This window comes from Grus americana, unplaced genomic scaffold, assembly GCF_028858705.1.
Source record: "Grus americana isolate bGruAme1 unplaced genomic scaffold, bGruAme1.mat scaffold_848, whole genome shotgun sequence".
Taxonomy (NCBI): Eukaryota; Metazoa; Chordata; class Aves; order Gruiformes; family Gruidae; genus Grus; species Grus americana.
Window position 1 is genome coordinate 333,090 of NW_026562047.1, and position 11,692 is coordinate 344,781.

Consider the following 11,692-nt stretch of genomic DNA (forward strand, 5'->3'; position numbering starts at 1 on the left):
TCACTATGATATCAGCTGGCTCCCTCAACACCCTTGGATACAGCCCTGCCAGTTCTGTGGACTGTTAATACTTGATCAAGTAACCCCTGGCTTGGTCCACATCCACTGCTGGTCTTTCTCCTCCAGAGTCCTGCTTCAAGGCACAAAGTCCTTGGAGACCTTGTTGGTGAAGACAGAGGCAAAGAGGACAAAGAGTACCTCAGATAGATCTGCATCTTCTCTGGCAAAATTCAGCAGTGCCCACACATTAATTTTGTTGATTCTCCTTGAACTGTAACTTCAATACTAACAGCTCATCTTGATGCCCTTGGACATCCAAGCAAGTATCAACTCCACAGGAGCCTTGTCTTTCCTAAAGCCCTCCCTGTTTCTAAATTCCTCCTTTGAAGTGAGGTCCTCTATCCACACCCTCCGTGCTTCCCTTTTTCGATGGAGCATCCCGACAAGGTGCCTGTTTAGCCAAGCTGCTGTCCTGAGACGTCCACTTGTTTGCTGGACTATCGGCATGGACGCTTTATGTGCTTAGAGGATGCTGCCCCTGAAAAGCCGTTGCACTGAATGCTGCTCCCCTTGAGTGATACTGCCCACTGAACGTTCCCGGAACGGGCCAAACTCTGCCACTCTGCGACCTGGCATCTGCGCTCTGCTCCTCTCCTTCCTCACTCCCCTTGGGAGCTGAGACTCCAGCATTTCTTAGCTATGAGAGCCAAGGCTGACAAGGATGACACAGCTTTTCAGATCCAGGTGAGCATCACGTTTCTTGGCGCATCTGGCAGCTGTGCTGAAAAGCTGATGCAAAGAACCTCCAGACACCAAAAGCAGCATTTGCACAGTGCTGTCCTGTGAATGTCAGGGGGTGGTGGGTTGACTTTTGGCCACCAGGTGCCCACCCAGCCTCTCTCTCTCATCCCCACCTCATTCTTCACTCTCCTTGGTGCCTCCAGGGTTCTTTCTCTCTTACAGCTGCTGCACACTGGGTTTTATCCTTTCTGCAAGAGGTTATCACAGAGATGCCACTGCAATTGCTTATTGGCTCAGCTTTGGGCAGTGGCTGGTCCATTTTGGGGCAGCTGAAAGTGGCTCTCTCCGACATGGAGTCAGCTCTTGATCGCTCCTCACCTAAGCCTGCCATAACTGTCAATGAAGGTCTGGTGGAGAAGGGAGAGAGCCTTAGCTCTCCCAATGGCAATGACTCCGTTTGCTCAGAGGAATACCTCTATAAGCTGTCCTGGCCATACTGAGCAGGGACAGGCTTCATTATTCTAAATGTGGGCATCTACTGTCACTTCAGCTGGCCAAAGGAAAGTCCCACCAGCCTCCAAACAATGAACCAAGATGCTGCCCTGTCCTTCTGAATCGCTCCATCAGAGCTCAGAGTTACCTGCACATGTCTTGCACACCCTCTGGTACCCCAGATGTCACCTATGGTTTCCATGGGTACAGGAGGGACAGGAAATGTCTCCCTTTGAGTGTCTGGGTATTCTGTCCACAGTGGGACAAGAAGAGGGGATTCATTGACCTAACTCTGCCTCTTCCCCAGCTCAGGGCAGAAATATCGGTAATGACTTCAGGTTTTTTCACAGCAGGTTCCTCTGGAGCCCCAGGGACATTCTCTGAGGGAGCCCAGAGGGGGCAGAGAAAGTGCTGCCTTGGGCTGGTCCTCTGCTGCTGAGCTGGGCTGGGCTCCTGGGATGGAGGGAGCTCATGGCAAGCGGGCAGCGCTGCAGAGAGACAGCTCTGCCCAGGAGCAGCTCCTCTGCAAAGCGCAGCAGGGCTGAGGGCACTGCCTGCAGGCACTGAGAGCAGACAAGAGGAACGAGAGGAGTTAAAGGCAGTCTGGGCTGGGAGGACAAGTGAGAGCTCACCAGGGGAAAGAAATCTTCACAGCCCTTGACACGGTAAGTCTCTGGCTGCAGGGCAATGCAGATGAGTGCCTGGAAGCCTGTACTAGACCTGGCCCATGCCACCTCTCATAGGACCTGTCCTGATGGCTCTCCTTGCTTTTCTCAGGTGTGGAGGAGGAAGACGTGCTCCAGAGCAGGGCTTCCCTGCTGCACCATCAGAGGCAGAAGGCAAGACAGCTCCCTTGTCTTGACGATGGCTGCAGGGCTGTGAAGGTGGGCGTGCAACCAGGGTTGTCCAGGTCTGTCCTTCCAAGCAGGGTCCCTGCACCCCCGGGGACTGTGTGCTGGCGCAGGGACTCTGCTGCCTGCCAGGGAAAGGGAAAGGGAAAGCTGTGGGTGGAAGGAGAAAGCCCCAGCATGGCAGGGCAGGGTACGGTCCTTCTGCTGTCGAGAGAGTGCTGCATGGGTCAGGGCTTCTCACAGCTTCAGCTCTCCCTCGGGACATTTCTAAGGGGACTTCTCAAGAAGCCCATCAGGTTAGTGGCTCCTGGAAAGAGAAGGGCTTTCCTGAATCTTTGTCTGGTTGTCTGGGGTTGGCACTGGAGATCAAACTTCCTGTTTCTGCTTAGAAGAAGGCTTTGCGACTCCTAGACTCTTAGCCTGAGAGACAAGTAAGTCTGGGAGAAGCACCTCAAAGCGCTGTTCCCAGCTGCCTCCAGCCAACGCAGCAGCAACAACTTGCCCTTCGCAGCCCCATCAGGTTTCTGAGATCTGGTCTTTAGCCCCTGCAGAGGCAGAGAGGCCCCTGGGCAGTGCCCTGCCCCTGGGAGGTGTTTGCAGGCAGAGGTGAGCACACAGCAGGAGGGATGGGGTTTGTGAGCACTGACAGGGAGTTGGGCTGGGGACAGGGAGGTGACGGCTCCTGGCAGGAGCAGCTCCAAGCAGCAGAGACATGGGCAGGGAGTGAGAGGGAGCTGCTGCCCGAAACGCTGGGGAGGGGGATGTGGGCACCTCCCTGCTGTCCCTGCACTGCAGACACCTTCCCCTGAGCAACTCCTCCCTGGTCTCCTTTCCCAGCCTCAGCAGAGCCTCTGCCCTCAAGCCCATGGGCTCTCGGGCGTGCATTGCCTCTGGAGCAGCCAGAGCCCAGAGAAGGACAAACCCCTGATGTCCAGCAGTCTTGGTGTGTCCCTCCTCCCTTGGCAGCAGCATGGTGGCATGTCACTGCCCACCCCTCCTGCCTGTGCTGCCCTTCTGCTCACCCTTGGATTTGCCTTCTCGGTGCCCAAGGGGGTGGGGGCTGCAGTGGCAGGTTCATCTCCTCTTGGGACACCGACCCTTCGGGTCCTGCTATGCAGATGTGTCTATGGCAGCAAAGTGCCCAAGTCTCCTCCGGGCAACCTCAGGACCTTCAGCTGTTTCCCTGGGGTGTCCTGCTGGGCTGCAGGGTGCCCTCCAGAAGGGCACAGCTCTCCCATAGTATCTCTGTGCTCGCAAGGATCCCCATGGAGAAGACACCTCAGTGCTAAGGCTGTAGAAATGCTTCTGGGCAGCTGTACGTGGGCAGATGGAATGATCTCTTTGTGTTCCTGTTTGGAAGGGGAGAGACGAGATCCTCCTCAGGTACCCTGAGAAGAGGTGAGGATTCTCTCAATCTGCTTGGTGAACCTGGATTTCTTTGCTCTCAGCAGCACCCTGTTTCTTTTTAGAGGAACACCTGGGGTGATCATCCTCCAGCTCCAAGCTGCCAGCACAGGGCAGCTGAGAACAGGACTGATGGGCAGAGCAGCTCTCCTCTCTCAGCACTGTGGGGGAAAGTCCCTTTGCCTCGCAGGACCCACAAGATTTCACTTGGAGTGCCTTAGAAATGTCAGGGATTTCCTCCATCCCAAACCACTCCACTTGCAACTAGAACAAGAGAAACAACCCCAAATCCCCTCAGCCCTCTTCTGCACTTGGGCAAATTGCAAACCACAATGCTGAAAAGCTTTTTGATATATCATGAGTGCATTTAATTGGACATCCCCCTGCATTCCTAGTTCCCTCTCGCTGCACGGCAGGAAGGACTCCTCGGGAGCCCATTACGGAGTCCTTGCTCCCAATGGCACCCTCAGCCAGCAAAACCCAGAGCTCAAGTAAGAGAGCTGCAGAGAGGTCTTCCAGAAAAAGAAAGAGTCATAATGTGGGGTTGCAATGAGACTTGTAATATCTTTTGCTTGGAGCAGTCCAGCCTACCTCTGTACTGCCTTCTCTTCCTCTACAGGTAATGACACCCAGAGGAAGCAAATGTTCAACCGTAGCTCCATCACTGAGTTCCTCCTCCTGGCATTTGCAGACACACGGGAGCTGCAGCTCTTGCACTTCGGGCTCTTCCTGGGCATCTACCTGGCTGCCCTCCTGGGAAACGGCCTCATCATCACTGCCATAGCCTGTGACCACCACCTCCACACCCCCATGTACTTCTTCCTCCTCAACCTCTCCCTCCTCGACCTGGGCTCCATCTCCACCACTCTCCCCAAATTCATGGCCAATTCCCTCTGGGACACCAGGGACATCTCCTATGCAGGATGTGCTGCACAGCTCTTTCTGTTTGCCTTCTTGCTTGGAGGAGAGTATTGTCTTCTCACCATCATGGCCTACGACCGTTACGTTGCCATCTGCAAACCCCTGCACTACGGGACCCTCCTGGGCAGCAGAGCTTGTGCCCACATGGCAGCAGCTGCCTGGGGCAGTGGGTTTATCAATGCTCTGCTGCACACAGCCAATACATTTTCCCTACCCCTCTGCCACGGCAATGCTGTGGACCAGTTCTTCTGTGAAATCCCCCAGATCCTCAGGCTCTCCTGCTCAGATGCCTACCTCAGGGAAGTTGGGCTTCTTGTGGTTAGTGTCTGTTTAGCATTTGGGTGTTTTGTTTTCATTGTGGTGTCCTATGTGCAGATCTTCAGGGCCGTGCTGAGGATCCCCTCTGAGCAGGGACGGCACAAAGTCTTTTCCACGTGCCTCCCTCACCTGGCCGTGGTTTCCCTGTATGTCAGCACTGGCATGTTCACCTACCTGAAGCCCCAGTCTCTCTCCTCTGCAACCCTGGATCTCGTGGTGTCAGTTCTGTACTCGGTTTTACCTCCAGCCATGAACCCCCTCATCTACAGCATGAGGAACCAGCAACTCAAAGACGCACTGAAGAAGCTGTTTCAATCAGTAGTCTTTCAGAAGCAATAAGCTGCCTGTGTGTCTTCACAAGGTATTTCCAATATATCTGGGGAACCTACTGTGCTTTGGTTGTTTTATCTAGGATAATTATATTTTCCCAGGAACATATGCATCTACGCCACTTCTCCAGAGGCACAAACGCAGTCTTTCTGACCCAGATGGCTTTGCACATGTGTCTGGCACAATGGCCCAGCGGGCCTCCCTTCTCACATCTCTCTAATAAAAAGGCATTTTCTCAACGCCAGGGTCTGGAGGCTGGGTTCTTCTTCCAAAGCCCAGGTCAGGAACAGGCTGAAGCAGTTGCCCCCACAAGGCCGTGCTGCTGTGCTTGGTTTCTCCATGGGCTGAGGGGAGGTGGGCATGTGGCGATGTGTTAGAGAATGAGACCAGAGTGAGCTTTCACTGGTGGCCTCACTAATCTGTGTCCTGGAGTCGGCTGGCATGGAGTTAATTTTCTTCCTAGTAGCTGGCATAGTACTGTGTTTGGGATTTAGGATGAGAATAATGCTAATAAGACACACATGTTTTGGTTGTTGCTAGGCAATGTTTACACCAAGGCAAGGACTTTTCAGCTTCCCATACTGGCCTGCCAGTGAGGAGGCTGGTGGTGCCCAAGGAGCTGGGAAGGGGACATGGCCAGGACAGCTGACCCAAACTGGCCAAAGGGATATTCCATACCATATGACATCATGCTTATTTTATAAATGGGGGAAGCTGGCCGACAGCTGGGACCATGGCTCGGGAACTAGCTGGGCCTCTGTGGTCTGGGAGTTGTGCGCCATTGTGCTGTGCATCACTTGGTTTGTATATTATTTTTATTGTTGTTGTTATTATTTGCTTACTTTTTCTGTCATATTAAACTGTCTTTATCCAACCCAGAAATTTTACCTTTTTTTCCTGATTCTCTCCCCCATCCCACTGGGTGGGGGCAGTGAGCAAACAGCTGTGTTGTGTCTTTAGCTGCCTGCCAGGTTAAACCGCAATCGGCCACTTCCAGCACTGCCCGCTCTGCACAGGTCTATGGGTGAGTTGTGCTGCACGGCCATTTCCTTCCTCCTGCTGGGCTCAGTGCCTGCACGGGGGGAATAACCAGACCTGCTCGACATCTCTTCTTGTCCAGACCCTGGCAGACCTGGAGCAGGGATGTCTGCTAAACCTCACATGGGATGCGGACAGGGTTGGGTAGGTTCCAGGACCTGGAAGAGGCTGTCTCAAGTAGGAGAGTAGTTCAGCCCACTGCTGAACGAGGACGGTGATCTCATGAAGAGGAGACACGGATGGGGTTCAGGGACCCAATGCCTTTTTTGCTTGAGTTTTTACTGTCAAGGTCTCTGTGCTCAATGAAGGGGTTCATGGAGAAGGACGGCACGTATTGGCAGGAGCCTCATGAGATCCCAGAAGGACAAGTGCCAGTTTCTGCCCCTGCAGGGGACTCACCCTGGCAATGGCACAGCCTGGGACCTGCCTGGATGAGACCAGCCCTGTGGGAAAGCTCTTGGTGGTCAGCGAGCTGGACAGAAGGCAGCCGTTGTGCCCTGGCAGTAAGGGAGGCCACCAGCTGTACAACCAGGAGCACGGCCAGAAGACTGAGCGCAAAGAATTCTCTGGAATACTCCATCCACATTTCAGACCCCCAATTCAGGAACGATATTGCCAAGCTGGAGTGGGTTTAGCAAAGGGCCCTCAGGACAACCCGGGACTGAAGCACTTTGCTGTGAGGACAGGCTGAGGGAAATGGGCTTGTCCAGCCCAGAGAAGGGAAGGCTGGGAGGGCCCTCATTCCAGCCTGCTCGTACCTACAATTAGGTCATGCAGAATGCGGAGCCAGGCTCTTAATGATGGTGCATGTTGGGAGGAAAAAACCAATGAGCGTTCAGCCTGGAGATAGGGACAAAGATTTCACCGTGAGGGTGAACTCCTCACTCCTGGGCTCTGCCTTCCAAGCGAAACCCCTCCAAGATGAAGTCCCAAGTGGGGTTCTGAGGCTAACTTGGCCCGAGATACCCTCCCGACAGTGAGGTGCAGATACATCCAAGCAAGACTCAATTACTTTAACCTCCAGTGAGTCCAAAAAGGCCTTGCAGAGACATGGAAGAGGCTGAGGATCACATTGCCACACGTCCCTACTCCTTTCCTGGTAGGATCTTTCCCCAGGTCTCCCTGGTCCTTGAGTCTCCTAGCAGCCTCTGTGGTAGCAAAGCTTCACCCATGTGAGAGCAAGATGCAGCTGGGGAGCACTAGTGCCAGTTGGACACAGGCGAGTGCATGGGACCAGAGGGGATGCACCCGAGGGGTCTGGGGGAAATGGCTGGTGTCATTGCAAGGCCGCTGTCCTTTGTCTTTGAAATGTCATGGCAATGGCGGGGGACACACACACAGAATGATCATTGTTAGAAAGTCCAACCGATGGCCAGTTTCTAGAGGCATCCCTCACTGAGAAGTGCCGGGGGCAATGCTGTCTGACCCCTTTAGTGATGGCCCGGACAATGGGACAGAGTTCAGTCTCAGCATGTTTGTGGATGACACTGAAGTGGTGGGAGCCCTCCATTGAGTAAGGGGTGTGGAGGGGAACTAGATGATGCCCAGAAATATCTCCCACATTTAATTACTCAATAAATCTTTACCTGGAGTTCTCTATAAAGACAAAACAGGTAGAGGAAAGAGAAAGGGCAGAGAGGCTGAAGAAGAGATGGGAAATATGTCGATATAGTATATTTTCAGAACAAAATTTCTCCAACCAGAGCACTGGCAGGAAAAATATTTTGATAAACAACTGCATATAAATATGCTGGCAGAGGGAAATTACTGTAGTGTACTCATGTGGTCCTCCCAAATTAAAAAAAAAAAAAAAAAAAAAAGGAACTGAGCCCAAATAGCTGACATTCTGAAAAGGAAGATTGTTTTCAGGTATTATTAGAATAATTTTTAAGTAGGTTTCAACTCGAGACTAAGACCTACATTTAGGTCTGGATTCATTTGCCCACATAGAGAGGCCGTTGCTGTCTGAGCTGCCCTGGGTTACAGAAGTGCCCATAAGGTGCTTGGAAATGTGACCCAGGGCTCCCTTCTGGAGCATTAGCTGGTCACCAGGAAATCTCCAGGCATCTCGGCTGAGACAACTTCTTTCTCTCCATTTACTCCAAAGGCAAGTCTAGACATCTGCATTGAGGTGCCTGGTGTTGGGTAAGGACAACCTCGTCCCGTTCTTCACCTAAAATAGAGCGCCAATCCACATACCCCGAGGGAATGTGAAGGCAGTGGGTCTTGCTGATTTAGGGACTCCTTCCAGAAGTGCTGGAAGCACAGATATGTTGGCCATGGAGAAGCAGAGCGTTTCACTGAAGATGGTCACCCTTCTTCTCTGTAACAGTCGAGAGAGCTCAACCCCTCAGAGTGTGACTGGCTGTGTGAAAGGGCGAGCGGTGGCAAGGACAGTCCTGGGCAGGGAGGTTTTAGGGCACTGAACTCCACGTGAGACACAGATATATTGTTGTTAATGTTAGAGGCCTGATTATGGCAGAACGGTTCAGAAAATGTCCAAAATTAAAATGAAGCAACAAAGAAACTAAGGAAACAATTTAAAGAGAAGGAAATGTTCTGCTTCTGTGGTGCGCTGACCCTGGCTGGAAGGCACCTGCCCACCAAGCCCCTCTATCACTCCCCCTCCTCGTGGGTGGAGATGAGGACAGGGAGATCACTCACCAATTACCATCACAGGCAAAAGAGACTCAACTCAGAGAATGACTGTCATTTATTACCAATCAGATCAGAGTGGGATAATGAGAAATAAAACCAAATCTCAGAACACTTCCCCCCAGCCCTCCCTTCTTCCTGGGCTCGACTTCACTCCTGATTTCTCTGCCTTCTCTCTCCAAGTGGCACGGGGGGATAGGGAATGGGGGTTGCAGTCAGTTCATTGCATGTTGTCTCTGCTGCTCCATCCTCCTCACATTTTTCCCCTGCTCCAACGGGGGGTCCTTCACACGAGGGACAGTCCTTCATGAACTTCTCCAATGTGGGTCCTTCCCATGGGCCACATTTCTTCATGACCTGCTCCAGCGTGGGTGCCTTCATCAGGGTGCAGTCCTTCAGGAGCAGACTGCTCCAGCATGGGTCCCCCGTGGGGTCACAAGTCCTGCCAGAAAAACTGCTACAACGTGGGCTCCTCTCTCCATGGGGTCACAGGTTCTGCCAGGAGCCTGCTCCAGCGCGGGCTTCCCATGGGGTCACAGCCTCATTCAGGTGTCTCATTCATGCTGGAAGGCACCTCGGGAGGTGTCTGAACCTCCTGCTCAAAGAAGGCTCAGACCAAACTACTCACAGCTTTATCGAAACACATCCTGTTTGCTTTCTGGGGCAGAGACGGTGCACACTCCCTGGGAAATGGCTTCCAGCATTTGACTATCCTCATGCTGGAAAACTCTCTCCCTATATGCAGCCTGACCCTCTCTTGTTTCGGGCCATTGCCTCTTGTCCTTACGTCTCGTACCACGCACATAAGCCTGACTCGGACTTCCTGGGAACGGTGCAATGCTTCTGCAAGAACTTCCCTTCTCCAGGCAGGACAAGCCCAGCTCCCTCAACCTCTCCTCATAGGCAGCGTCCTGACATTCTTGAGGGCCCTTTGCTCAACCTGCTACAGCTTGCCAACGTCCTTCCTCTACTGGGGATCTGAAATCGGGATGCAGTAACCTGGAAAATCCCTTCCCCCAATTTCCTGGCCGTGCTCCTGCTCTGACAGCCCAGGATGCTGGTGGCCTCCCTTGCTGCCAGGGCACACGGCCGCCTCCCGTCCAGCTCCCTGCCCACCAAGACCTTTCCCACAGGGCTGCTCCCAGCCAGGCAGCCCCCAGGCTGTGCCATTGCCAGGGTGAGTCCCCTGCAGGGGCAGAAACTGCCACTTGCCCTTGCTGGAGTTCAGGAGGTTCTTGCCCATAGATGCTCTTCTCCTCCTTGAACCATTTCCCTGATCACAGAGGCCTGGAGACCTTTTCAGTAAAGACTCAGGCACAGAAGGCATTGAGTCCCTCAGCCCCACCTGTGCCTGCTGTTATTAAATCACCCTCCCTGTTCAGCAGCAGCAGCAGGCTGGCATTTTAGTTGTGCAGCCTAAAGGTCATCTCTAACGGGTCTCTAACAGGTGATCAAAGCTCATCTTTTCACTCTTGACTTTCCCAGGTGACCTTTGCCTTTCCTGAAATCCTACCTGCACAATGATGTTATGGCTCAAAATTTTCTCGTTTGTGGAAGGATCTCAGAAAGGCACTGCAGGGCCCTTTTATTTATTTTTTATTGTAACACAGAGAGAGCAAGGCTCTCCATATACACAGCCACTCAGTCAGAAAAGAAAGCAGACAGTGAATTAGAGAGGGGATGACAACATCATTACAAGTAAAACACCACCCCAAAAAGCAAAAAATGCAGACAGACTGGACCTGTAATAAGTTACATCATAAATAAATGCTATGCAGAAGAGGGGCAGTTTTTTGCTTCTGAATAACATCCGGTCATCAGTTTCCACACTGCATCCTTGAGCTCCTTGTTCCTCATGCTGTAGATAAGGGGGTTCATGGCTGGAGGTACCACCGAGTACAGAAGTGACACCACGAGATCCAGGGTTGTGGAGGAGACAGACAGGGGCTTCAGGTGGGCAAATGATCCAGTGCTGATAAACAGGGAGACCACGGCCAGGTGAGGGAGGCACGTGGAGAAGGCTTTGTGCCGTCCCTGCTCAGAGGGGATCCTCAGCACGGCCCTGAAGATCGGCACATAGGACACCACAATGAAAACAAAACACCCAAAGACTAACCAAACAGAAATCACAATTAGCCCAACTTCCCTGAGGTAGGCATCTGAGCAGGAGAGCTTGAGGATCTGGGGGATTTCACAGAAGAACTGGTCCACAGCATTGCCATGGCAGAGGGGTAGGGAAAATGTATTGGCCGTGTGCAGCAGAGCAGTGAGAAACCCACTGCCCCAGGCAGCTGCTGCCATGTGGGCACAAGCTCTGCTGCCCAGGAGGGTCCCGTAGTGCAGGGGTTTGCAGATGGCAACGTAGCGGTCGTAGGCCATGAAGGTGAGGAGAAAATACTCTGCTGTAATCAAAAAGAGAAAGAAAAAGACCTGTGCAGCACATCCTGAGAAGGAAATTGCCCTGGTGTCCCAGAGGGAATTGGCCATGGCTTTGGGGAGAGTGGTGGAGATGCAGCACAGGTCGAGGAGGGAGAGGTTGAGGAGGAAGAAGTACATGGGGGTGTGGAGGTGGTGGTCACAGGCTATGGCGGTGATGATGAGGCCGTTTCCCAGGAGCGCAGCCAGGTAGATGCCCAGGAAGAGCCCGAAGTGCAAGAGCTGCAGCTCCCGTGTGTCTGCGAATGCCAGGAGGAGGAACTCAGTGATGGAGCTGCTGTTGGACATTTGTTCACTCTGGGCATGGGGAACTGTTCAAGGAGGAAAACACAGTCAGTTAGCAGAGACTTCTCTGAGCAAAATGAAATCCATTACCCATAGACTCTGCCCCTACTGCATACAGCCCTTCTCATTTCCCAGGAGACCTCCTACACTTCCATGGGTGCAGCTCTGGTTGGTGCTGGCTGATTTTGCTGTGAGGAGCAGAGCCTCTGCCCGCTGGCTGC

At 53.0% G+C, this 11,692-nt stretch overlaps 2 protein-coding genes across 2 annotated transcripts; one reads left to right on the plus strand and one right to left on the minus strand.

Moving 5' to 3' along the window:
- Positions 1–4,130: 4,130 nt before the first annotated feature.
- On the plus strand, positions 4,131–5,066 carry LOC129201217 (olfactory receptor 14A16-like). Its single transcript, XM_054812371.1, has one exon. It carries the CDS (start codon positions 4,131–4,133, stop codon positions 5,064–5,066), a length of 936 nt encoding a protein of 311 aa, XP_054668346.1.
- Positions 5,067–10,520: 5,454 nt separating this feature from the next.
- Positions 10,521–11,474, minus strand: LOC129201218 (olfactory receptor 14A16-like). The gene has a single exon (XM_054812372.1). It carries the CDS (start codon positions 11,472–11,474, stop codon positions 10,521–10,523), a length of 954 nt encoding a protein of 317 aa, XP_054668347.1.
- Positions 11,475–11,692: the final 218 nt, after the last annotated feature.